The sequence below is a fragment of the Vidua chalybeata genome, chromosome 1 (genome assembly GCF_026979565.1).
Source record: "Vidua chalybeata isolate OUT-0048 chromosome 1, bVidCha1 merged haplotype, whole genome shotgun sequence".
Classification (NCBI taxonomy): Eukaryota; Metazoa; Chordata; class Aves; order Passeriformes; family Viduidae; genus Vidua; species Vidua chalybeata.
Window position 1 is genome coordinate 6,306,766 of NC_071530.1, and position 27,326 is coordinate 6,334,091.

Here is a 27,326-nt window from a genome sequence, read left to right on the forward strand (position 1 = left end):
AATGTTCAATAAGTTTTAAATTTTAGTGTTAAATTACAATGTGTTCTCTTGTCTGTTCTTCACAGAAGCATTTTTAAGACATTTTATCTATCAGGCCTTCTGGGACTTAAGGATGGGACAGATTTCCCACTGTTTTGAGCCCCAGGGCATAACTTTTATCTTTTCAACCTTTACTTCCCAGCAATGTTTTCTGATGTCAGAAGGACCCTTCAATTCTCTACCTTTCAGAAAGCAAATTCCTCCAGCCATGCCACAGGATCACAAGACTTACAGCAAATGAATAATGTTTATTTTCCAAACAAGAAAGAAATCAAGTGAAAAGTTAAGGCTTTTCAAGATGCCATCTCCCAATGGCATCATGGCCAGGACATGCTCAATGCTTAGAATTCAGATCAAGCAAACAGTGCAGACTAAGAGAGTCAAATAAGAGCAAAATTCATCTACAGTGTATTGTTGTATAGTTCAGAAATGCTGAAGTTGTGAGACACACAACTACAGAGTTACAAACAGCAGCTACAGAGAACAGGAAAAGGATGAAACAAGACAAATCTTGTACCAATGTGTCAAAATCCTAAAACAAGACACAGATTCAGGATTTTGTAGAGACTTTGACTCCATGTCTCTCAGTCTTTATTCATTCACATGCAGCCGCATAAAACTAAAAGATAACTTTAAATAATTTGCATTTATATGGCACAGACAGTGAAAAATAACCTGCCCCAACTGAATTAAGATTATTAAGAAACTTAAACCCCAGTATTTTGCTAGCAGCTTTAATTCAAGACATACCTGACTTATAATTCAAACAAAGTAAAAAAGGATTATGGAAAGTGTTAGTATTAATATCTGTACAAGAGCTACATTAAGACCAAGGGCCAAATTATCCACTTTGACTTGCTAAAGCAAATTTAGAGTTTCTCAAAAAGTAGGATTTGAATTTTAGTTCTAAGCAATAAAGTAAAATATCCTGATAGCTACTGATTTGTAATTATATACCGCATATATATATATTGAAAAAACCCTTGTTTTGCTGATTGCTTCATTCAAACTTCAGGAGTATCACATAGGCTTAACATCCTACTGCAGAAGTTCAAAACACTAAAAACATGTGCTACACCACTGCAGAAGTCATTAAAATACAAGAACCCAAGGGCTACGATCATGAAACCACTTTTATTTGCCACATGACTAAAGTAAGCCAACATGATCAAGTTACTCAGCCCAGCACTGCAGTTGTTCAAGTACTTTATGGCCAAGGCTAGCTCAGAAAGAGGTGGCTGGATTGTAATGAATGCCAGGTAACCTCTGAAATTACTTTTTCCTCTTGGCAGCATTTTTAACATTAGTGTCTTTACTCACCTGCTATGCCAGCTACTCACAAAGGTGCTAAAATTATTTTTAAAAGAACTGCTAAGAGGAAAAAAAAACACTTGAGAAGTCAAATACCCAGTCTTTGCAGCAAGCTGATTGTGTGGCAGCCTTGTTATCCAGCTGCTGGAAAGGAGTAACTGAAAAGATTATCAAGCTATCATAGCCCCATAGCCTACCTTCTAAGTGGTTTAATCCTGATGGGTATTGCTGGCTTCCTGTTCATCTGGACATACTGACCTTATGTGAGACTCTGGAATACTTGTATTTGGTGGCATATTTTCATATAGCATGATGTAAGAAATTTAAAGTGCCACAAGTACATTAAGGGAAGTAGATACTCAACAACACACACAAAATACAAGAAGGTGCATTTTGGCCAGATTCATTAGGTGTATCTTCATTTAAAGTTAAAAGTTTAGCTGTTTGGAGAAATATGCACACAGTGATTTCCATGCTGCAGCAATCAAGTTTGTTTGGTACAGAAGAGGAGCTTGGCAGTTATTTACTTACTGTTCTCTATGGTTGGATCATATGAATCAACAAACTGTCCTTCCACAAACTGGATTGTCAGTGAAGATTTTCCTGTAAATCAAAGGAAAGAAAAATCCAGAATGAAACAAAGTCTTCTGGTTGTTATCACTTCATTGGTTACTAGTAGATACACCAATTTTCTATCTATCCAATATGAGCTCCATGTGGTTCATTTAAACTATCTATACATGACAACTGACCTATTTTTAATTTGTCTATTTCTAGTAACTGGGTCTCCTGAACATATAAAAAGCAGCGCAAAAGCTACTCGGCATGTGTTCTGCTTTTGTTTTAACAGGGCATAATTTAAATGGCTCCTCCAGTTTAAAACAAATCTAAAAGCAGCAGTGCACAATCCTCAAAGAACTAAATTTAACAAACTGATATACTTGGAACGTTTTTCTGTCAAGAAGCAAGTAAAATTCAAAATAATTTTCAGTAACCACAGAGAAAACTTGGATAGAATTAGCCAAATTTGGTTTTACTAGGAGACTGGACAGATTTCCCACGACAAAAGGATGATCTCAAAATTCTTGAGACCAATATACTCTCCTATTAATCCTCCTACTGCCACATCACAACAGACCAGTGGATGCTGCATTTTAAGCAGTGACTGAAGTGGCATAATTGGTTTTTTCTTTAGAACAATTTAACTGCTACTTTAGAAGACAACATTCCCCATTTCACTTAAAGAGTAATGCAAAGCGCTGAACTTAGTAGCAGACCAAAAAAATGAGAACTCGTTTAGTCTTGAAATATTTTATAAGATGGTGAATCACATACATTGACCATAAAAAGCACCTTTAAAGCTCTGCAGCTGAAGACTTCTCAAAGCATTACTGAAGCCTTAACACAATTTCCATTGCAGCACATCATCTACATTTGGGAATCTCCTAGATCCTATTACATTATGTTTACTGGACAAATACCCTCTCACAAAGATTGCCAAGCACATTAGCTGCTTTTGGACACGAGCACATTCTTCACGCTCCTTTATACTCTTTTCATTGTCAAGAAGCACAAATAAAATACAACCTCAAGTTAAAATTTTGACTCAAAACCACCCAACTCAGTGGAAACCTCTCAATGACCTCTTAAGTAACCAACATTGTGGTGGAAATATACAGTATCATTGTTTACAAGAATAAATTGCTTTGGGTAAAAAACTGCCTACTTCCAGAACTCAGAAAATGCTCTTTCCTAAGCATTCCTTCAGGAGATATTAAAAAAAAGTAGTCTTCTGTTTCATTCTCTGCCATGCTTACCCCTTTGCTGTCTCCTATCAATCATGACCGTTTATTCAAGAAACAATGCTAAAAAAACTTCCAGACAAACGCCATGAAGACCAACCATCACCAAGATTTTATCAAGTTGCTTTTTCTAAAATCAAGTTCTTAAGATACCATTTCCTGGTCTTATCTTCAAGCATGAAGGTGTCATGCTCACAATGCACGACTGGACAGAAGACATTTCACTTTAAACTGCTGCTCCAGCAAGGCACATACACCCCACCCCCAAATCATCCTAATAAAGTCAGATTAAGGATTGAAACTGTGCCTCCGAGGAACTTTCTGAAACTGTGTATTTTGGACATCATTTAGAAAGTGAGCAAACTTTCAAGCTATTTCTCCCTTAGTTATAAACTTATGAAGTTGCTACCCAGAGTTCATGCTCCCAGATTCCTTGCCAATACCAGCACATTAAGCACTCCATTTAAAAAAAAAGGTTAACTACCCTTATATTAGGCTGTTAGATCTCCAAGGTAAGGGAGCTAAGTTCAGTAAAGATCAAAACTGAACTTTTTTCCTCCTAAGAAGGATTTTGAACTAACTGAAAGACTTGACTGCTGCCGTCTGTCTGTGCTAAGCCTGGAAACTGAATAGCAGAAAGAAGCCGGAGCCAACAGAAAATGCTGCATTTCACACCCAGCTGTATTAATTACTGCTTTCCTCCTAACAGTGAAAGAAGAGGAAAGAGATAAAACCAGTGTTCTAACACTCTCCTCCTAAATTCCTCCAAGCTTTATAACAAGCCTTCCAGTAATGATGTGTTCATGTTTGTGAGAGCAAGCCTGCTTTCTTCCAGGAGGCACAGGGAAACTCTCCAGTCTGGGATTCAGCACCCACCCCCTTGGGGAAGTGCAGGCAACTGTATCCCACTAAATCAAGGCTTCCATGGACATGAGAAATCTAAACCCTGAGGTATTAACACCCTGCTGCCCACGTGCCTCAGCCCATGACCAAGCAGCAGGCAGAACCCTGTGACCAACAGCTTGGCTTGAACTTTGTCCCACAGGTTTTATTCCAGGTCTTTGACCTATGCTCATGGACAGAGCGGAAAAATCAAGCTGACAATTTAGCTCCTATCTGCTCTTGCCCCAGAAAGATCAGGCAAGGATTGCAACACAAACACAACGTCTGTGAGGCCAAGGGACCGCACACAACCGCGCCTGCCGATGTGCCAGCTCCATCTCGGAGCACAGCAGGGAAGACACGGCTGTCTGTATGTGCAGGCACCACGGGCACACTTCAGCCTCAGCAGCACCAGGGAGTCTGACACCAGCAGCAAAGGCTTGATTAGCTGATTACTCAAGGGTGCACACCTCAAAGAGGCTCAGCTCTAATGTATTCTCGTTTGGAATGCAGCCACGCATTTTTGCAGTTTGCTAAGATTCTCCTTGTAGCATCCTCCATGCTGGTAAATTCAACATATCCACTGTATTCAAGTTTTAGGAAAATAAACATCCACATCCACTGAGACCAAAAGGAGAAGTGATAGGAGTTGAAGCAAGGCTGGAAGCTGGGTGCAGAGCCTTGCTACGGTAGCACCAGATACTCCATGGCAGAGTTGTAAGCAAAATCCTCTAAGTTTACTGTCTCTCCCTCCCCCTGAAGGAACGGGGCAGAAGAGAAGGGCTGCAAGAAATGGGTTTCATGAGTGTTTAGAATACAAGTCCTAGGTAACTGAAAACATAGTTCAAGTTGTCCAGAAGTACCCAAAGTGTATTTGCATACACAATTCATTATTTATGGTATTATTTGAGAGCGGTAAAGACAAGAGTCTTCCACTGTCAAAACAGAAAAGGAGCAGACTTTCAGACAGAAAGCCAGTTCAAAAACTAAAGCTGTCGTGTTTCTGCTCAAACACTAGACCACTTGCACCATAAAGCAGAACATCCCATAAACACTCTGACTAGTGCAATCATAGCACATCAATTTCAAATGCCATTGCAATTGTCAAGGCAAAACAATTGCCAAATTGTGTTTTACTCATCCTTTTACTACTTGGACAAGAGCTGTGGTATTTATAATCTAGCCTTAAAATTCAAGCTTTACAATACTAGGCAGTTTAACAAGCAGATGAGTAACAGAGCCTGGGTGGGCTTGGGGACAGCTGGCCTCCCCAAAGAGGTCATGTCCCTCTTCTGTGCACCACCACCTGCCTGCTGTCCCCACCTCACACCCTGTTCTCCTTGCAACAGGCACAAGGAAAGCCCAGATTAAACTCTCATGGGCAGCCAACTTCTCCCCAAATCCAGGAGACAAAAATGATGCAACCAGGCAGAGAGTAAGTCAAACAACAGCTCCACAAGCAGGGCATTGTGCAAGCGGGGCTGCACAGCTGCCCTCGGACGTGGCACGGCCACGGGCAGCACAGTGCAGCTTATCTCAACAGGAAGGGTTTCTCAATCCTACAACTGCCCACACAAGCCATCAGTAAACAGTTTGTCCTGCTCAAGAACAACAACTACTGAAGAGCTGCAGTTCTGTTGGCAGTGTAGATGCAGTTTCCTTAACCCGTCTTTTGCTATTAAAATGCACAGTTATGTAATTTGCATGGTCATTAAATATTTAACAGCTGGCAGCATCTCATCTACTCCTACCACAAGCCTAGCACCTTACCTAAGCTAGTCTCTAGACCAACTTAGTAACTACACTTACCTAGTTAGTCTCCTTAGACTCTCCTTAGGTCTACCCAGTCTTGCTTACAGAACAAACTATTTTAGGCTTTGTCACAAAAAGCACTCAACAAATTTCATAATGAAATGTTGTCAGTCACATCAAATTAGGTAAATCTGGCTGCATACTCAACTTACTACACTCCACAGAGATGAAGTTTTCATACCAAAAGATACACTTGATTTAACTTGAATGTTGGGATCTTTATTTTCTTTCATTCACAATACCAATATGCACAAAATGGAGACACTGCCATTTCCATAGTGCAGATTCTCCATCCTCAGAGCACAGAGTGGGACTGAACGACTTCCTGGAGCCAATGGAGGTTGACTGGGTAGCAAAGAGGATTACAGCATCCCTCTTTGACAAAGATAGTTTGCAATCTTGTGAGACTATCTCAGAACCCATCACTAGCTCATCATTCATCTCAGACCACATCATTAGCAACTTTCTAGAGTTAATTAAGATACCCCCCCAGGTACTAATTATGGCTGTGTAGTTACTGTTTTGCTGATCATTGCTTTGTATTTGGTGAATTAGTCTAATGACTATAAAAATGATATATCTGGGTCAATAAAGAATTCTGTTTCTAAATCTCTGGAGACAGCAATACAATGAGTAGTTTGTTTTTTACTCAAATGCAACTTAATTCTACTATTAGACTTTTAATTGTGAGGAATTATATAAATATCTACATTGAGCTGTAGTTTTATATGTTTTTGTAGTGACTTCCTTGTGATATCAGCATTACAGTAGCAGGATTAAAAAAATATTTTCTGATGCTTAGAGACAAAACTCTCCCTCAATTCCTGACTTGCTCATGACACTCGTGCTTGATTTGCAACAGAGTGGTGGCACTCCTCTCTCAAATGCTCTCTGAGCTTTCTGGAGGACAGACTAAAGGTTGTAATTCTGAGGGAGTGAAAGTTGGAGGACCTCGATGACACATCTTTTGGTAAAGTGATAAGGAGCTTCAAACACTGCAGAATCCTTTATGACAAACCGAAGAGCAGATCATCTTTTCAGGACAACAAAAGTTCTCCTTTAACTTCTTTGTCACTCTGTCTTGTTGCTACAACTGTTCCCTACCTTCTCCTGCTCTATTTTTTTTTAAATTAGCATATAAGGAAATACATTTGAAGTCTAAGGCAAGGTTTTGTAGCAAGAACTACTTCTGCTGTAAAAGAGGAGTCTGTAACACCCAAGAGCATGAGCCTGCTGGTAGATGCTGGTTTCCCTTCCATCTGCATTGCACAATCTTCCTGAGGTTTATCAAAGGTATTCCTCTGCAAGCCAGAGGAAATATGAGAGCAGTCATTTAGAAACAAAGCCACATGGCTTCCTTTATTTTCTTCAGATTTCAAAGCAATCGGTCACGCTTACAGGAGTAGCTCCAGGCCCTTGCTAGGTCGGCAGCAATGAGCCTTCTGAACACAAGCCAAGAGTCCTAATGCTATCTAGATCATATTTCCTGTAAAGAAAGCAAGAAGAGAGCATGTGCTTTACTCCCTGATATTTAGCAGCAGGCTCGTTCCATCCTACAGCAGTGCTCATCTCTCAATGCTCACTTAAACTGTGTTGCAATGTATTACATGTCCAAGCAAGTATGTAGAGAAAAAAATCCATTGCATTCCTGCAACGGCTTCTACTTCCAGGCAGTCCATTTTGTCTCCAATAAAGTCAGTAACCACAGCAAAGGATTGTCAAAAGAAATCTTTTAGTTATTTTAACACAGAGTCCAGTTACCTCAGCTTGTAACTTGCTGGCAGAAAAGCAGCAGGCTGCAGCTTTCCTCCTGTTTCCCTTTTAATAAGTTAAATGAATTTTAATTCCATGTGTTTACTGTCAGTTGTCAAAGATGGGAAAAGGTGTTACAAAACTTCCAAAAAATCCCCAAAACAACAACCCCTGTGGCATATACCTCACCAGGCCATGGAATGCATGCATGCATACCTGGCTGCATTGAAGATGCTTTAAACAGGTCAGGGGAACTGCATCCTGGTGTTCCTTAACTGCAAAGGAAATTCAGATGTTCCTACCCCAGACAGTCAACCTGTATTTCTAAGATAAATACCATTCTCTGTATTCCCTTCAGACTTCCTGCAGAAACTGTGCATCTCTGCAGCACCTGCCCACAGCACAAGGCTTAAAATATTTCAGGTGGCAGCAGAAATTCAATGACATTGGTAGGTGGGCAGTGAGCAATTGCGTTGTGCATCACTTGTATATTTTTTTACCATTACTATCATTTACCTTTCCTTTTCTGTCCTATTAAAATGGAATTGGGATAAAGACAGTTTACCTTTTTCCCCAACTGTGTCCCCAGTCCCACTCTGGAAAGTGAATGAATGGCTGTGTGGTGTTCAGCTGCCCAATGAGTTAAACCCTAACAACTTCTAAAGGGAAGTTTATTAAGCCTAAAAATCAGACCCTAACATTCCAGTTTATGACACACCTAAATGTAAAGAGCCTGAAATTTGTACTGACTTCCTCTCCAAAGGGGCAAAATTCAACTTCTACTGCTGAGTAGAATCAAAGTCCTTTCTCCCTATACACACACTTCAAGCAGCTCATTAGGTGTTTGAATAAACTTGACCTTTCTGGATCATCGGGTATATACAACATGAAATGAAATGTCTTTGAAAGATCCTTCCAGGAACTGCCATTGTTTCATCATTAAATCAGTTTTAAATGCTATGTCATTAGAAATAACACATCTCTCTTGCTTTAATGCATTCCATGCATTCCCCTTTTCTATCTTCAATGTTTTAGTTTCCGCACAAGAGATCAAACTCTCAAATTCCAGTCACTTCTTTCTTGTGGCTAAAGATTTCTGGGAACTACAACCTAAACTGCCATTCATTCTTCAAGTGGATCCTTCCAGCTGCAGTCACAGCACCAGCTCTCCATCCTCTGCACAGACACTGCATGTTAAACTTTTAAGTTCTTTAGAAAACAGGATGAACCCTTCCTTCCACAAATCTCACTTGCATTTTCAGACCAGTAAGAGAGAAAGAGAAGCCTTACCAAGATGAAAGACGTTCCACTGACATTCAGGTCTTCCCTTAAAAGGACCTTAAGGACTGGAGCCATAGGATTCACAGTTGCCAACACTGTGGCCACCAAGTGATACATCAATCACTGCTTACAGCCACCACCAAGCAGAGGGCCAAGTCTTTGAAAACATCACTAAACCTTTCCTGGCATAATTTAAAAACACAAATCTAGGAACATGACCCTGAGCATCCTGTAACACCAAGTAGCACCAAAAGCAGCTAAAATGGGTGAGGAATAGACCATCTTGGCAGTACTACTGAAATGCATATGACCAGAGGGCCCCAGGATCTTCCTGGAATTGCAAGAACAATAGTAAGAGATGTATTTCTCTTTTCCTTGTTATGAGATGGCAGAAGACAAGTACCTGACAAAATCCTGACAGGACAATATTGGCAATATTCCCTCTCTTGGTAACATCATCCAATCAAATCATGTGATGCACATTCTGTAACTACTGCTAAGAAGTTTCAGCCTTACTCTGAAGGGAAGTTCACAGAGCTCTCCACAAACTGTAGCAAAAGCTGGAAGGTACAACTGATTTGTACCCCCAAGGGCAGGCCCTTGCACAGCATATTATAATAATACAAAAATCAAACTGCATAATAACCACTAGAAGATCTCGGCAACAACAGACAGCTCCACTCTGCAGCAGTGTGCAACTGCTAGGTGGTCAGTCAATGTTTCAGGCTCTTTGTGTCACCGCTGATGGTCCAAGGTCTGACAAACCCAATGCCAGCAATGCACGTGGCCAATAAACCCTGACACTCATGGACAGCTGCTACCAGCACCCAGTATCAGCAGACAGCACCATTCACCTGCTATCCCTACACGGAGGAAGTCCCCAAGGCTGCATGAAGCATCAGGCACTGCAGTACCAACCCTGCAATACCAAAATCTCTTAGCACAGGACAGGGACGGTGGTCTTTGGGGATACTGACAAAGAGTTGTGTTGACTCCTTCTTCCTCCAGCAGAGCAAGATATGGTCAACTCCATCACATCTCTGTCCACAACTGGTGGACACAGAGTTTTGATTCATGTTAATATTGTTGAGCCTTGACTATTTCTTGTGTGCTAACCCAGTGGCTCTATACATAACCACACCAATATAAAATAAACCAGTGTGTGCCTGAACTGTTCCTTCCTCTACACAACTCTCTCCCCACCACCAGGTTCTGATGGCTTTTTGTTGTTACTGTTGTCTCTTCTCCATTTTAGCTCTAGATCTTCTCTGAATTAACTGCATAGGCACCTTCCATGTTACTTCTGCTGATCACAGGAAGCTCCTCCCCTCTATTTATCAGGGTTGAAAAAAGCCACAATCTGTTAAATGCCATCTTCACAGCCTTGCACTTTAACGAGCTGGAGTTAGTCATCAACCCCTCCCCACCAACGCTGGCTGCAAGCCTCCTGCATTTACACACTTACCCATCTACCCAAGAGTAGCTGCTGAATACAGAGGACAATCCATCAACAGGAAGGGAGGTTTAAAGTAATAATATACCAAAATCTCTGCCTGACACCCATGGGTAAAACAGCAGGGCAAAAATAAGACTCCAGGGTAAGAATAACACCACGCAGAATACCAGAAGAATCATTGGAGCCCCCAACCTTGGGAAATGTTAAGGGAATTTAAGTCAAAGATCTGGCAGATATGACATGACATAGCTGATTTTGCCACAGGGCAGAGAAGACAGAATAGGTAACCCTTGTTTGCTGTATCTTACTATCAAGTTCTTGCCTGCCATGAACAGCCAGCTGGTTTTCTTACCTTCCTAACCAGCACATATCCATCTGTTGGCTCAATAGGTACTTCAAATCAAGAGGTTTTGGATAAGAATCATACTTTCCTATTCTCAGTTTTCATATTATGTAGTACTAAAAGGTCACAATACAAAATTCTAACCTCTGCAGGGAAGAAGAAAAACACAGAACAAATCAAAAAAACCTCACCACTGCCATCTCATTCCCACCCTCCCTCAACCCCCCTGAAAGTATCCCAGGAGGATAAATGAGGATGACACCTGCAACTTGAAAATAAATTATTTTTCCATTTTTTCACAAGTCAAGCATCTTCTAGACAGTCCTGCTCCAGCACCTGAGGAAGCCTTTGCAAATACAAGCTGGATACTTCACTTCCCAGTGCTCCACTAGCACAGCCACATGGCTTGGACAAGCAGCTGAGTATTGAACTACAGCTTAAGACAACCTAAAGTCAGGTCAGGCTTCAGGAGACACAGAAGAACATTCTATTTGTCTGTCTGCCCATCAACCCATCAGTTCTGCAAGTTTCATGTTAGCTCCTCCTCTATCCTACTACCACACTTGCGGATAAAAGCGATAAAAATGTGCAGCTGTAGAAGAATAAACAGAAAAAAGGCTTAGGTGCCCTAAGACTCCTATACACTTTGTATAAGGAACAAGATTTTGAAACATTCAGACAACTTATTCTTCCTACCTTCACTGCTCAGAAAAACTTGCATTACCTTCCAACTGAACCATTTTTATACTTGAGTTTAGCAACCTCAAAAGGTTTATGAAGAGTTTTGATGGTTTTTTTTCTCAAAATATGAAGGTAGAAACAGCACAACCAACACCTTCCTTTAGACTTTATTCACCAGGGTCAAACCATACAAAAGAAGCAAACACCATTTCCAAAAAAGCAATGAAGAACAAGGTACTTCAGCACACTAAGAAACATGGTGCTTGTTTATATGCACATTTCAAAGCAGAAACTTCCAGTTCTAATTAAAAAATGCTAATTTTGAGACAGATTTCAGAAGACCAAAAATTTGTTATTGATGGAATAACAAGCCTTGAAGCAAAATACACTTTACTGCATTAATGTCAAGTGCTTGATTGTTTTGACAGTTTGTAGGGCAGATTTAATGGAGTTTTCCTACATATTATGCATCCCAGCTCTTTTGCATACAGCAAGAGTACCTTTAAAGGAGGTCATGCATATTGAATGAAGTTTTGGCAATACAATCTGACAAGTTGTTGAAGCTAGACAGATGTATCCCACTAACTCTGGAGACAACGTTGTCAAGAGACACTTTCATATCCTAATTTTGTATTACACTTGCACATGTTTACATCCACACACTGAGGACCACTTATATATTCCATCTTTATCCAAATTAAAATTAATTTAACTCTATACCCCACAGAACACAAATAACTAGGTTTGGCACATATGATGTTCTGGTTCCTGTAATCTAGAACACCCAACAACACTGACAACCATCCCAGAAATACTGACTCCTCAATCTTTGAGATTTTAGTGTCATATTTTAAAATAGTGTTGAAAGAAAAAAATTGCCGTTTAAAGCATAAGCCATCAGGGAATTGTGATTTTTGCAGCTGATACCTATTTAACATAGACCACAACTTTCCTGAACTAATCCTCCAAGTGTCACACAGGATCTTTCATTCCTTAAAAGCCTTTCAGAAATCATGCACTTAGTCTTATGCCTCATAACCTTTTGCCATTACCCACAAACTCCTGATGATTCCACCCAAATAAAGCTGCTGTACATTTCCTCCTTTTGTTCTAGCCTCAAGTTCTCTAATTCACATAAGAAGTCCCATAAGAAATTCTAGCAGACTTCCCTTTTGCAGGAGGCCCAAAGGCTCAAGCTGGTGTTCTGCTTGTCCTAACGTCATCTTGTGGAATATTGTGCTTCCTAATCCAAAATCCGCATTTTCAGAACCTGTGTCATCTGTTTGCAGCAATGCTTCATTCACCACTGTCTCATCCATACATCCTTCATACAGCTATTCTTAAAATGTATGTGCCCAGCAATCAACATGTGTATGGTAAACTGAGGAAGAACCAGAGTACTTCAACAATGAAGTAGCTGTCATTCATCCCTAGGCTCCAAGTGCTGATAAACACAACCAAAGGAGGAGTCAGCCAGGTTGAGAGGTCAATTTGCAAGAAACAGATACTTTGAAAGGTATCCTACCAAAGACAGAAGACCACACCGAAAAGCAACACAGTTTAGATTTGTTTCCACTGGCTTTCCACCTAGGCAGGAAATCAGTGACTCTAAATGCTTTTCACTTCCTTGGACAGGTTGTAGACAAGTGGGAAGTCAGCCTCATATCCCAAATAACAATCAAGAGGACAAGAGAATTGTTCCAGGAGAGGTTTAGATTAGAAGATAGAAAAAAATTTTACACAGAAAGTGTTGTCAAGCATTGGAACAGGCTGTCCAGGGAACCAATTGAGTCAACAGCCCTGGAGGTATTTAAAAGGTACGTGGATATGGTTTAGGGGTGGCATGGCAGTGCTGGGTTAAGGGTTGGATTCCATGTTCTTACAGGTCTTTTCCAGAAGCTTTGGCTTTGCTCCATTGCAACATCTTTACCAGCATGTGTTTCCAGAAAATTCCAGACTGTATCACTTGTGGCATCATCTGAACTTAAAGACTTTTGGAACAAGGTTTAGGTTTACCCCAGGTCAAACATTTTTTTCCTCAATTCTGCGTGAATTGATTAGATTTGACTACAGTTTATTTAAAAAAGAACCTTGAAGAACTCGATTTCTCCATGGCTCCCTAGCACACACACCACCTGCACAAGGCCATCTTTTTCCATCAAGACGAAAAGTCCAGTTCAGAAGTTCCAGCGATGAAAGTTGACCAAAAGGCACCCATGCCTATCTCAGGTGGTGAAGGAAAACACTTAGAGATGTGGTTCCACAACAAGTCTGGCTGAAGAAAAGTCTGCACAGCCACAAAGAGCCTATACCACCCTCCCCCAAAAGCCTGTGCTCCTGACCCCATTCCCTCTGTCAGGGTTGCAGTCACTGAGCTGACCAGCTGAAAGATACAACTTTCCCTTCTGGTTGCTTTACTTTTTTAAATAAATCAATCCCCTGGGCTGGTGGACAGCCTTCCATCACATCAGGGCCAGCACCTGGGTGGGGGTAGCAAGGTCCAACTTCAAGCCACAGTGCAGGATTAGCCCAACTTGGGCCAAGAGGTGCCCCACCCTACAGAGTTCATTTGCATCTGCCTTCATGATGTGGCAATTAAAAAAGAAAATGGCTTGGATGTTTCTTGAGAAAAGCTGCACCTGAAAGCCTGTTTTGACACTTTGTTCAAAAATTGCCTCAGTTTACTTCCTTGTGACAAGTTCAATACAAGCAACTTTACCCCACAAAAAACCCAATTCAGCATCCACTATACTCTGTATTTCTCCAAAAGGAAATGCAACCTGTAATGGTCCATATTAATATGCTTTTAGCAAACTTAATAATCTGAAATCTTGTTAAAAGGTCTGCTAGGCAACATAAAACATGGATTTTGTCCACACTTCCCTCTTCCTCCATCCCAATACCCTCATTAACAGGAGAGCTGCCCTCAACGGGCAGGAACCACCGTGTAATGCCGATGTCCTGACCAGGACTGGAAGAGAGAAATTTTAAGGAATAACCATCCCCCAAACTCAGGAAGCAGATTTTGTTTTCTCACATTATCAAATTCACAACAAATCTGCCATTCACTTCAAATACAGACCTTGGAAAACAAAAGGGAACCTCTCAAATCCTTAAGGAGATCAATTCATGACTGACAAGGGCCACTTCGTGTTTTTACGCACCACGCTTCACGTCTGCAGCTTCTGATTTAGGAAAATTTGAGATGACACCAGCCAATTGACTCATGCAGGATTCACAGAGCCTGAGTGCATTATGAACATCCCACAGAGAAGCTGTTTCGATTTTGGATGGAATACACAATTAAGTTGAGCAGTTTTTAAAGCACACCCTTGGATGTCACCTTCAGGAGAGCTACAGGAAATTAATCATAATGGCATTTATCACTTTTTAGCCTGCTCTTCTAATCCCGGCTGCGTGGTCACGCCAAGTTTCCGCAGCAGCCTGTACCGCAGAGGTGGCTGCCTGAGCCAGAACCTACACTTCAGGCAGTGTAGTATATCTAAATGAAGAGCTCCAACTTTATATAGCTTATAAATTACAGGACCTACATTTCATTTGGCTTTTCCGGTCGACGTTAACTTCAAGTTGTGTAATCAAACACCAAAACACCCCCACACATACAAGCAAAACGTGCAAGTGTTACCATTGATAGATCAGAGTAGGCAATTTAAGAGTTAATCCTCGAGCAGTGTCCTCAAATAACCCTACGGTGGGTTGATATTACAGCTGAACATGCTGCCTCTAGTGCTTCCAGCTACTGCTATCAAACGCTCTGTAGCAACTTCCCCTGCTGCAGCCACTATCACAGTCACTAACAACACCGAAATGCAATTAAAGCTGGCATTTCCAGCCTCATCCCGCTCCCCTGGGAGCTGCAACCTTTCCTCCTCGCAGCATTGCCGCACCCTGGCACAGCCAACTGCGGCCCTGGCGAGGGAGGGGCTGTGGAAGTCATCTTGGCACTTTACAAGGGACAGCAAAATGCTAACCTTCCGTATCAGCTGGCTCCCAAAGCGCTCAATTTTCCTGTTAAATCTCAGGCTTTCCCATGTTGTGGACACAGCCGATTGTGTAAACCAAATTACAGCACACGACAGCGGTAATTTCTCCATTCCTCCTCTGTTGACATTTACACGGGCAATTTATCGCCTGCTAAAATTACCACTTCCCCCATCCAATCCCAGAGGGATCCCTGCTCGGGGCGGAAAGCTGCTGTGCGAGCAGATGCCATCTTTCAGACACGAACAGCAAAGCCTCAGCTCCATTTTACAGTGCAAACCTCCTAATATTCAAACAACTCGTGTTTTCAAACTACGTTCTGCCATAACAATTATCTTTACTATTTACAGGTCCATATTGAAGTTACTGCTTTTTCTGCCCTTCTTGCTTTTCAAGCAAAGTGGAAGGGGCAGAGGCATTTTTTTAGCTGAATACAATCATCTGGAAGCCTTTCCATACAAATCTAACCCTGACTGGTCATTTTGTTCCATCACAGGTTTTTTTTTGATACCTGCATGCCGCAGTCAGACCATGACTACTTCTGCCTGCAGCATGGTGTGCTCTACACCTACGCACACAAAAGAAGTTGATTAATTTGTCTGGGGAAGAAAATAGGTAAGTTCCCTAATATTAACTGGATTTTGCCCTCAGAGCCATAAACTGCCCAGGACAGCATTTTCAGATGACCAGTCCAAACATGTAAAATTTAGAAAGAGAATTCCTGTTTCTGCAAGTACATCTGTAAAACCACCAGCACAACTTAGACAAACAGCAGGAAAGAAATCAGGCTGAGATAAAGACCTACAACTGAAGCAGTTGATTCAAACAATACCTTCCTGCTTATCTTAAATCCATCCGTTCAATATAATACAGAGAATCCCATTAATAAGGTACTTTTACAAGATCATCTAAGAAACTTCTTCTTTCCTACAGGCATTTGTGGTCTGAATTTGTACATTTCTTCTATAAACAGAAAGAGAATGAAACTGAGCACAAAGCATTTTTGGCGACTCTACCCTGCTTTTTAGAGAGGCTGTTACTCTAAAAAGATTCAGAAAATCTTAAGTCCTGCTTGATTTATTTCCAAGCAAATCCATTATTTCCAATTATATTTGGGATATTAAGTTATGACCAAAATACAATTATGAAGATTCTTTTTAGTGAAGGCAGTAACTTTGTAAAATTTTATGCTTCATCATGCACAAGGCAGATTTCTTCCAGAATCAAATCTCAAATAGCTGATCCACCCTGGTCACTTCCCAACTAACAGTAATGGAAGTCAAGTTCCTCTGCTGTGAAACTCAGATCTTGGGACAAAATCCATCTGATTTTGACTCAGAATCTTGCTGAGACAAGCACACTTACATAATGGAATTTAACTTACTTAGACCAATTTAAACCTGAACAAAACCCAACAGAGAAATTCTTGCGTGATTTTGTCTCGTGTCATGCCACGACCTGCACGCTACATCCACAGATAGTCAGTCTTCTTCACCAAAAAACAACTCCTGAAGCTCCTGGCAAATACTCTGTCTGCATCTCAGAAAGTATGACTACCTGGGAATTCATGAGGCTTCCACTGTGATCTCTCCCATCAGCAAAGAATAAGAGTTTCACATATGAAAGGCTTGATGGTGGTGTTGAAAGATAGAGGGAGTGTATTCAAACAAGCAGACTCCTGAATTTTCTATTCTGAGAACTATTATACCAGAATACCACTCCCAACATCTAGTTTACCTGACAACAGCACCGGGATAAGATTAAAATTTAATGTAAATAAAATAAACAAGGCCTTAGCACGAATGCAGTAGAATTTTCAGACCCTGTTTCACAAATCCCCAGGGAGGGCGTGCCCACCCTTCAGTGCACACACTCCTAACCTGAGAGACCCACGGCATTGTTGAATCAACAGCTGTAGGGAAAAGCTCACTGCTTGACATATATCACCAAAACCTGGTTATTTCAGCAGCTGACTGAGAGAGACATGGGAAAAAGAGCTCCTCATTTTATGACACCTTCATCTCAAACACTGTAGTTACAGGGGGAGCATCCAACTTCCCAGAGCAGGTCACCTAAGCATTTAGGGCCAACCTATGAAACTGTAAGCATTTTACAACTCACCAAAGTTAACCTCCCTCATTCCAGGGTTAAGATTAATGTTAATAGAAAAACAATGCCGTTCCCTAACTACACAAGGAAATGTAGAAAGCATTTCCTTCCAGTCCTTCAGATTCTGGAATTATTCCCCACTTTAATGAGCATTACCTCTATACAATGCAGCATTTCCTCCAAAAGAAACGTACTTCCTTTTCTACCACCCAAACACTTGTCCTAAAATGAGATTATATCCTTTCTTACCCAGGGTTCAAGTGATATCCTTGCCATCATAATACAAAGCAAGACTTAATCAAAAGTTTCCCTGAAGCCAAACTCAGTCCCCATCCTACTACACTTTAGGAGGCATATTTGGGGAAGCAGAGGACAGTTTAAATCTCACAGGTTAACCTTCCTGCTTTTCTAACAGCTTTACAAGATGGAAGTAGGACCTCAATGGCCCATTCCTACTGCTTGAACTTCTACCTAAGTATTTGTTGAGAAATTTAATGACAATGAAAGGAAAATTCCAGTAAACCAGATTTTTTCCCCCCACTCTTAATTCTATGTTCCTACAACTTGTAGCTCTCCTAATAAAATTGGTCTTGTCCTATCAAGGCCAATTCCACACTAGTCCCAGAAAATTTAGTTGAAGTTCAGTAGTAGGTCTTCACAGTTAGGTAACATTTTGGCCATCCTTTTCACGAGTAGCTTTGCTCACATCACCACCCAAACTAACATTATACTACTTCTGTTTCTCCTCAACTGGTCCTATACCCTACTAATATCTGATTTCCCGACTACTGCTTGTCAGTGTCAACAGATGAAGGACCAAAGCTCAACAGTACACCCAGTCCCCACCACAGACTTCCAAAGGACAGAATTTCAAGCATTCCCCCTTCCCACTTACACTGCCCATTGCTTTGCTCCCACCAGTGCTCAAAGAAGAAAACATAACACACAAGACAATGAACACACTGCAACAAGTGATGTCATACGGACTGTGCAAACTGATCAATCTACTCCTCACTGTTTTGTTTATGGGCTGGACAAATTCATCAATCCTTTTAACACCAACCTGGCTGCAGCTATGCACAAAATGCAAGAAAAAGCCCTCCTTATTTAGACCTTTTTTATATTAAAAAAAGCTTTTTTAAAGGGTTCTTTATGCTGTGTGCCATGTAAGACAAATTACTGATATAGCCACTGCTTTCAATGTAAAAACCTCATTTATATCAGAGTAGTATCTCTCTGTAACATCTTTTTTTTCCCCGACCACACATTATCGTCCACACTGATCTATGCTTTTAAGTTTGATCGATTAGCACCGGCTGTACTACAGCTTGTTTCCCCCCCTGCTTCAAGAAACATCTGACATCGTTCTCCATCAAAGACAGTGAATGCAGGATCACACTTTTTATACGGAACAAACCCCTCTATCAGCTGCTATAGACTCGTGCTGGACGCTTCCAGGAAGTTCGTCCCAGCGGATGAGCCCGTGCTGGATTGTCCCAGCAGCGCCGTGCTGGGAACAGCCCGGAGCCGAGGCGGCCCCTCGGGAACAGCGGCTGCGCTGCTGCCGCCGCACCAGCACCTCCACGGGGGCAAGAAACAGGCCAGGCACGGGCAACACACCCGCCTGGCCTCCCCAGCACTTCAGACTGGCTCTAAATCACAGAACCACCGAGGCTCGAAAAGCGCTCTGAGGTCGACCAGGGAGGGACCCAACATCACCGTGTCAACCACGGCACTGAGTGCCACGTCCGGTCTGCTTAAACAGCTCCAGGGACGGTGGCTCCACCACCTCCCTGGGCTGCCCATTCCAGCGTCCGATCACTCTTTCTGAGAATAAATTCTTCCTGGTGTCCAACCCAAACCTCCCCCGGTACAGCTGAAGACCATGTCCTATCGCTGGTTGCCTGGGAGCAGAGCCGGACTCTCGCACCTGGCTGTACCCTCCTGTCAGGGACTTGTGGAGAGCGACGAGGCCTCTCCTGAGCCTCCTTTTCTGCGGGCTGAGCTCCCCCGGCCGCTCCTCACAGGACAAGCGCTCCAGACCCTTCCCCAGCTCCGCTGCCCTTCTCCAGGCTCGCTCCATATGGAGCGCGGGGCGGAGCTGGACCTCAGCACAGCTAAGCCGGCGGGGAAGGAACCTCCTCCGCAGCTCCCCCGATCCCGCTTTTCCGGGCTGCGTTCGGGGAGTGCGGGGGGCGAAACTTCCTATTAAGGGCACGGCGGCCGCGGGCCCGCAGCTCTGCGGCGCCGCCATGGCGGGGCCTCCCTCGCTCCCTCCCTCGGGCCGCGGCTGCGCGCTCGGGGCGGCGGGAAGCGCCGCTGCCTCCGCTGCACCTGCCGCCGCCGCCGCGGGGGAGGGCGATGCGGCGGCACCCGGGGCGCCCCGCCCGCAACCCCCCGCCGCGAAACCCGCGCCGCGCTCACCCACGCTCCGGTAGCCCAGGATCGCGATCTTGCGGGACTTGGACGGCGGCATCTTCTCCCCCGCCCGGCCCCGAACCACATCAAGGGCGGCGGCTGCGGCGGAGGGCGGCGGCGGGCGGCTGTGGGGGCGCGGGGCGCGGCGCCAGCGACATGCGGGGGGCGCGGGGGGAGCGGCGGCGGCCGGAGCGCGCTCGGGACGCGCGGCGCTGGCAGCGGCGGGGCCGCACCACGTGACCGCCGCCGCCGCGCGCCGGCCCCGCGTACGCACCTGCGCGTCACAGGAAAAAACTCCCTGCGTCACCCCCGCCCGGCGCGCGCCGATTGGCCGGCGCGGCAACGGCGGCGGGCGGGGATTGGCCGGGGAGCGGCAACGGCGGCGTTCGAAGGGGAGGGGGCGGGGCCGGGCGGGCAAGGGCGAGCGGGGACGAGGGCGGGGGGGGGGAGAGGCGCGCGCCAAGGGCCCGCGCGCGTGCGCGCGCAGCGTGAGGCGGTTGGTGCGTCCCGCGCGCGCTGCCCGGCCCCGGCCCCGTTCCCGAGCTCCCTCACCTTGGTCATCCTGTCTCTGTCCCGTCCCCGAGCTCCCTCACCTTGCTCATCCTGTCCCTGTCCCGAGCTCCCTCACCTTGCTCATCCTGTCTCTGTCCCGTCCCCGAGCTCCCTCACCTTGCTCATCCTGTCCCTGTCCCGAGCTCCCTCACCTTGCTCATCCTGTCTCTGTCCCGTCCCCGAGCTCCCTCACCTTGCTCATCCTGTCCCGTTCCCGAGCTCCCTCACCTTGGTCATCCTTTCTCTGTCCCGTTCCCGAGCTCCCTCACCTTGCTCATCTTGTCCCTGTCCCGAGCTCCCTCACCTTGCTCATCCTGTCCCGTTCCCGAGCTCCCTCACCTTGCTCATCCTGTCCCTGTCCCGTTCCCGAGCTCCCTCACCTTGCTCATCCTGTCCCGTTCCCGAGCTCCCTCACCTTGCTCATCCTGTCCCTGTCCCGTTCCCGAGCTCCCTCACCTTGCTCATCCTGTCCCGTTCCCGAGCTCCCTCACCTTGGTCGTCCTGTCCCTGTCCCTCTCCCGTCCCCTATCTCCGGCACCTTGGTCATCCTGTCCCGGTCACTGTCCCTGTCCTGGTCTCTATCCCCGTCCCAGTCCCGTCCCCGAGCTCCGTCACCTTGGTCATCCTGTCCCTGTCCCTGTCCCTATCCCCGTCCCTATGCCTGTCTCAGTCCCGTTCCCGGACCCGGCCCAATCCCGTCCCTATCCCCGTCCCGGTCTCCTTCCCCATCCCCATCTCAGTCCCTATCCCCGTGCACATCCCTGTTCCTATCCCTATCCCTGTCCCGGTCCCTGTTTCCGTCCCTGTCCCCATCCCAATCCCGTCCCCCGCCCCTGCCCAATCCCGTTCCTCTCCCCATCCCTGTCTCCATCCCAGTCCCTGTCTCCTTCCCCATGCCCGTGGCCATCCCCGTTCCTCTCCCCATCGCAGGGGCTCCTCCCCAGGCACTGGGATCTGGCGCTGCCCCTGCCGTGTCCCCGCAGGCTCCAGGGTGCCGTGCCGGGAAGGGCCGCTCGGCCGGCCTTGTTTGAATTTGTTTGAATTTATCTCGCTGCCTCTTCAGAGCGTTCCCCGTGCGCGCAGATGATTTATGGAGAAACGTCGGGTGCCAGCGTCGATATAAAGTGTTGGGAATTGCATGGAAGGGAAGGCAGCGTTTGGGAGCTTGGGAATGGTTAACTGTGAGATCCAAGGGGTGGGGAGTTTTCCGCTGTGAAAAGAGGGCTGCGTGTACTGGTGGTGGCTGCAACACTTGCAACACTTGATGGATGCAGAATTTAAGGGAGAAAGACAGGAAAGTCATATTCCCCCTTCTACACTTTGAACAAACTTCTACATTTTGAACACTTTGGATTAATACAAACCCTTTACACATTTTCTTGAAAAATGAATGTTAGAATGATTTTTTTTTTAATGTGCATCTTTTTGGGGAACACTGATACCTAGCACACAATTATGCCAGGGTACAACAAACCACACTAGCAGCTGGATGATATTGAGTGACATGGATTGGCTTCTCCCTGATCTCACCCATCCACTCCCACATATTCATCTAACCTGGTGAGAGGGTGGGGAACTAAAGCAAAAGAAAGCCATTTGTGCACAAAAGTGATTTACTTCTGGAGGAGCAGACAGGCTTTTGGGAGATGCCTGCATTTTTTTGGGATAGTCTAATTATACCCTTCATCTTCTGGATAATGGGATTTTACAGGACAAGTGCTGGTGACCAGTTAAACAGCAGGAATAACAGCTTTCAGTGAATAGGTCCATGATGGAAGGATAGTTTTTTCTTGAGGAAACATGGGGGGTTTGTACTTTCTCAGTGATGGCTGTGGTGATACAACTCTGCATGCTCATTCTCTGTGTCCAGCCTTGTTTTTTCCACTCACTACAGCAGATTTCCACCTCATCACAGCCCTCGAGCATCATCCCATAGGGATTGGTGGGATTTGGGGAGTCTGCAAAAAAGCAGCAGCCTGTGGAAATGCAGCATTTGTGAACAGGGATCCTGTTCACAGCTCCCCGAGAGGTGCAGAGGGACAGTCCTGCCTCATGTACAGCACCAGATTCCTCTTTGTCTCGTGTCTTGTAACAGACAAATGGTTTCTGAAGCACATGAGGACTGCAGTGAAGCCATGATCCTGCAGGACCAACTCTTGGAGCTGTGCCATCATCTTTACATTCACTCCCTCTGGAACCATGCCATGGTCCAAAATCTGGGCTTTTTACTGAGCCAGAAGACTGAGAGGACTGAGAAAAGAATTACCTTCCAATGTCATACATGGATCTGGAAAAATAGCTGACATTTGTGGTAGTTATGCTTTCAATTTCCATCTCCTTACAGTTCTTATTACTTGCCTGTCATATTTTGGCACTGGGCTTTTTACTCTGGTGAAACCTAACTTGTATTTTCAGGATATATATCCGTACCCATCCACATGGTCAGAGTGGTGAGAATCAGCATTTTTTTCATTTGTAGGAGTTTCTGGTTTTGTTCCTTCCACTTCTTTTGATTAGGTCTTTTCCCTTACACTCTTTTTCTTATCCCACTCTCCTTTTGGAGCTGTGTCTATTTATTTATCTGGTTTCTGTTAACTTGCCCCTGGCTCAGTCTGTGCTTGTTTAGGGAAGTTCACTACTGCAGGGTTTCTGTTCCTCCCCCTTTATTGGCTTTATTGCCTCAAATTGCAATGGAGTTGTCTCACCTTAGGATGCTTGTCAACAGCAAAACAGAACTCATCCATTCTGGGCATGGGTTTGTTTTGAAGAAAAATCTTTAACTTCCTTTTCTTCCACTGTTCCTTTGGAGGGAATTGGATAATAATCCTTCCTCCAGCAGGATCCTGTAAGTGCTTCATTTTGTCTTGGCTGGGATGCTGGGAATACAGGGAAAAACAGAGCTTTCAGGGGAGTTTGTTGTTTTTCCATGCTCTAGGGCTGGATGACACTGCTGATGGCCTTTGGCAGCACTCTGGGACACTGCTACTCAAGAGGCAGCAGCTTAAGCAGAGGTGAGAGGATCTGGACTGTGGTAAGGCTGTTACTACATTTCTCCTGCCCAGCTGAAGTCTAAACACTTCTGGAGTGCTTTGAGCAGAGGGACAGCACACCTTTGGCTGTGAATGTCTAATCCAGGCATTGTGCATTATCTGAAATTTTATTGTTGATATATTTGGGGCTGAACAGCCTCACACACCAAGTACCCCTTTGCTGAAATCCTCTTCCCCTGTAGCAATCCAGGTGTGACGCTCAGCTTGTGTTTTCCCAGGGCAGCATTCCATAGCATTGGCTGCAATAGGAATTAGGGTCGTGCTTGTACATTCCCTGCTCCTGCTGCAGCCTCCTCACGTCTGCAGTGTTTGCACATTGAGCTCCAAAGCAGTTCAGAGAACTGTGGGACAAGTGACGTACCCCGTGTGCCTCTGCACTGGCCGTGCTCCAGGCCTTCTCCCTGTCTCCCTCTGCCAGGTACTCCCTCATCAAACACAGCCTTGGGATCAGGTCAGATGATAAATGACATTAATGTTACTATAAACTGTTTTCTCAAAGAAAGCAACACATCAGATGTGAAAGACAAGATTCCAAGGGGGAAAACAGCAAGCAGGGCTGGAGTGTGTCTGTGGGGAGATCAGGATGCTGAGGGAGGCAGGACAAACACTGCATGTTGCCTGTATCTACTTTTGTTGCCTGCATCTACTTTTTGTGATGGAGAAAGAACCACGATAGATTTCATGTAGTAAAGGTAACTCAACAGCCAAGTATTTTTACACTAACCCAGTACATGCAAACCCACAGCCATCCAGCTACTCAGCTCCCAAATGCAGAACAGCTCTGACTTGCACCTTCAATTCCTGCAGCAGCAATTACCAGCACCATTACCTGCTCTGTCCTTCTGCAAAGCAGGGCCTTCCCAAGGAATGATTTGAAATGTGTCCAGTGTTTGCACTGGGCGTGCTTCCACAGGCACAGCACAGCCCTTGCTGCCTGCAGAGGTTACAAAGTACATTCAGTTCAGCCTTGCACTTGTTGCTGCTCCCTCCTGCCTTTTCACAGTGATTCTATTTTGCAATATTCAGATAGAAACGCTGGCAAAAAGTTAGTAGAAGGAAATTAAGGGACTAATTCAGTTCAGAGGGGCTGCTGACACCATGGACTGGTGCCCTACAGGTCCTGGTGTGCAGTTGGCAGGGACACACATTCCATAGGGTTTTTTCTAAAGGAAAGAGTTTGATGTGTAAGTACAGGTCACCTCCTGCCCATTCACTACAGCAGGAACAGGTCTGACTGCAACCAGAAAACAAATGAGTACCAAGAAAGTGACTTTCAAAACCACATTTAAATTAAGTGCTGAAGTGAAGAGTAAAGAGCAGTGTCTGCAGAACATTCTTTTTGCATAAATGCATTATGTGGGTACAAGGGTAGCATTAAATTATCCGGAATGGCATTTTCCTCTGGAAATTACCCTTAATAAGTGTTCAATATGGGTGAAAGTTCACAGAAACTTTAGAAGTAAACTGGTTACTTCTAAAGCTGCCTGGAGAGCTCAGTGGGAGCAGTTACAGGGCCTGCTGTGAGGCAGGATTGAGCATGTGTGGTTTCACTTCTAGTTGGACCAAAACTGAAAAACTCCAATTTACCCTATGCTCCCTCCAAAAATGGCAAGAAGTGTTCTCCACGTGCAGTCTTGGAAGTGCTTCAGTCAGATTCCTCCTGTCTGCCATGAGGACGAGTGCTCAGGCCCTGGAAATCAAGGCTTGTTCTTCCAGTTTTACTCCAACATTCCCAGCACAAGAGCATCCCTTAATAAAAGTTAATCTTTTATTAGGCCTTAGATACACAACAATTGAATTCACTTCCTAGCAAACAGCAAACACCATCTGATCTCAGACCCTTTACCTAAAGGATTCCAGAAGTAAAACAGGAAAATGTTTTTCATACATGTCAGCAAAGGGTGATTTTTCCTCAGTTCAGAGCATCTCTAGGTACTGAAAAATACTGAGGGCTGAAGTCTACTAAGAAACATTTTCTTACACCTAAGCAGTTAAAAATATCCAGAGTAGGTAAAAGCCCTTCAGAATAATTATCTTTCACAGACATCTCTTGCTGTGCAAGGAAATGCACAGGAAAGCAAAGGCATCAATCACATGTTATTACAGTCCTGCTGGTTAAAATAGAAACCATTTCTTCACCTCCACTACTGTACAGGCTCTCAGGAGTCACAGGGGACATTTACTGACCCCTCCATCTGCAGCACGGTCGTGTCTGTGACAAGAAAAGGAGCTTCTGGAGCTATTGCTGTAGTCTCAGATCTGCAGGTACTGCCTGCTGCCTGTCCAGAGGGGAGAATGCACAAGAACTGGAGTCTAATGACATTTTATTACTTCTTTTTCATGGCTGAGACCTCTAATGAGCTACGTGAAGAGCCCTGGCTGAAGCTTTAGTTACACTATCCCTTTAATCTGGAACATGCAGCAGCGCTGCTGAGTCACCCCTCCTCTCCCCACCCTCATTTACTTACTCCTGTCCCTCCCTTATGCTGGAACAAGCATTTTTCTAGCTCTGTAGAAAACTGATCTGTATTAAAAATGACATGATTTCTTTAGCTTTGTTTACTGCATCAGCACTGGCACTTGTGCCAGCACAAGCAGAGTGTATTTTGATGGCACTGCTATTTATTTGTGCTGGTGGGGTCACATCACAGTTCTGTCACTCACAAATGCAGACTTCAGAGCTGAATTCCAGAAAGAAAGGGTGGAAAGTCTCTAAACACAGTTTTGTACCACTGAGGAAGCTGTTCTCTAGTTTTACTAGTCCTGTGTCCACAACATGTCAACAGCAGTTGTAATAATGTGAAAATAGGAAGCTTGTATGTGGCTATCTGAAAACTGCAAATTCATTCTGGCTTTCTGCACACTGCAGCACGCAGGCAGGCCCACAGCATCTGCATGAACAGGGACAGAGGAATTTGTGCTATAAAATAGATATTAAAAAAATACCAGTGGTTCAACCCTTATCTTTAAAAATACCTTGACCAGAGGGCCGAAGAATGTGTTCATGCAGACAAGTGATAGAGAGATGTCAGGATGCTTTTGGGCACCTCCCTGCCACCCCATCTCCCAGAGGAGGCTGCAGTGCCTGTGCTGGAGCAGAACCTTGCTTTCACTAAGCTGCATCCATGTGGTTTGTGTGGCATTTGCAGGTAGCATTACTGCCCACTTACCCTTAATCAGTTTCCTACCACAGGTTCTCCCCTCCACCCACCCTATGAGAAATGAGAGCCACTATTTGTAGTTTGAATCACTCCCATCTCCCACACGAGGATAATCAGAGCTGGGCTGGTGTCAGCTCTGAAGAAAGCAACCAGCACCAAGTTGTTGCTCTTAGGACAAAGCAGCTGCTCCAGTTCAATACCACCTGGAATTGCAGGGAACAGAGTCAATATTTACCCAGTCAGAAAAGGTGCTGGAGGAGACTTGACAATGTTTTTCACAAGGTAAGAAAGTGAAAGAAAATCTAAGTGAACAGTTTCCATCATGTACTACAGGAATATTTTTAGTCATGAAAAATACCTGTAAGAAGGAAGTTTTCACACATTTAGTTCAAAATTTAAATTCACGTAGAAAGGGGAAAAGTTCTGAAGAAAGTTTTTCATTACTATTATTACTATAATGTTTACATTTTATAAGCAAACTGAAAACTGTTCACCTTTTACCTCCATGTTTATGAATGAAAAAATAATGTATCCCTTTCCTGCATTATTCCAGTGCAGTATTCAGGCTGGAAACATGGTACAGAAGTCCTACCTACAGTATTCCATCAGCATAAGCCACCTTGAAATCCAGAGGAAAATAAGAATGCTCCTGGTTTACACTAATCCCAATGCATG

At 44.4% G+C, this 27,326-nt stretch overlaps 2 protein-coding genes across 2 annotated transcripts in view; one reads left to right on the plus strand and one right to left on the minus strand.

The window, feature by feature from the left end:
- RHEB (Ras homolog, mTORC1 binding) overlaps positions 1 to 20,076 on the minus strand; it is a 38,285-nt gene extending 18,209 nt beyond the window's left edge. The window contains exons 1-2 of the mRNA XM_053948576.1: positions 19,895 to 20,076; positions 1,882 to 1,953 (exon numbers count right to left, since the gene is read on the minus strand). Of these exons, the coding sequence (XP_053804551.1) occupies positions 1,882 to 1,953; positions 19,895 to 19,946 (124 nt within the window). The 5' untranslated portion in view covers positions 19,947 to 20,076. The remainder of the gene's footprint in view (positions 1 to 1,881; positions 1,954 to 19,894) is intronic.
- Positions 20,045 to 27,292, plus strand: LOC128794245 (tetra-peptide repeat homeobox protein 1-like). The gene is made up of 3 exons (XM_053953988.1): positions 20,045 to 20,114; positions 20,353 to 23,451; positions 27,205 to 27,292. The coding sequence occupies exons 1-2, from the start codon at positions 20,045 to 20,047 to the stop codon at positions 21,525 to 21,527; spliced, it is 1,245 nt and encodes a 414-aa protein (XP_053809963.1). The 3' UTR covers positions 21,528 to 23,451; positions 27,205 to 27,292.
- Positions 27,293 to 27,326: the final 34 nt, after the last annotated feature.

Excerpts from the sequence above, each read along its gene's own strand:
- LOC128794245 (XM_053953988.1), top strand. The coding sequence starts at position 20,045 with ATGCGGGGGGCGCGGGGGGAGCGGCGGCGGCCGGAGCGCGCTCGGGAC. Across the intron at positions 20,115-20,352 it reads GCGGCGCTGGCAGCGGCGGG|GGCCCGCGCGCGTGCGCGCG; the intron begins GCCGCACCACGT and ends GCGCGCGCCAAG.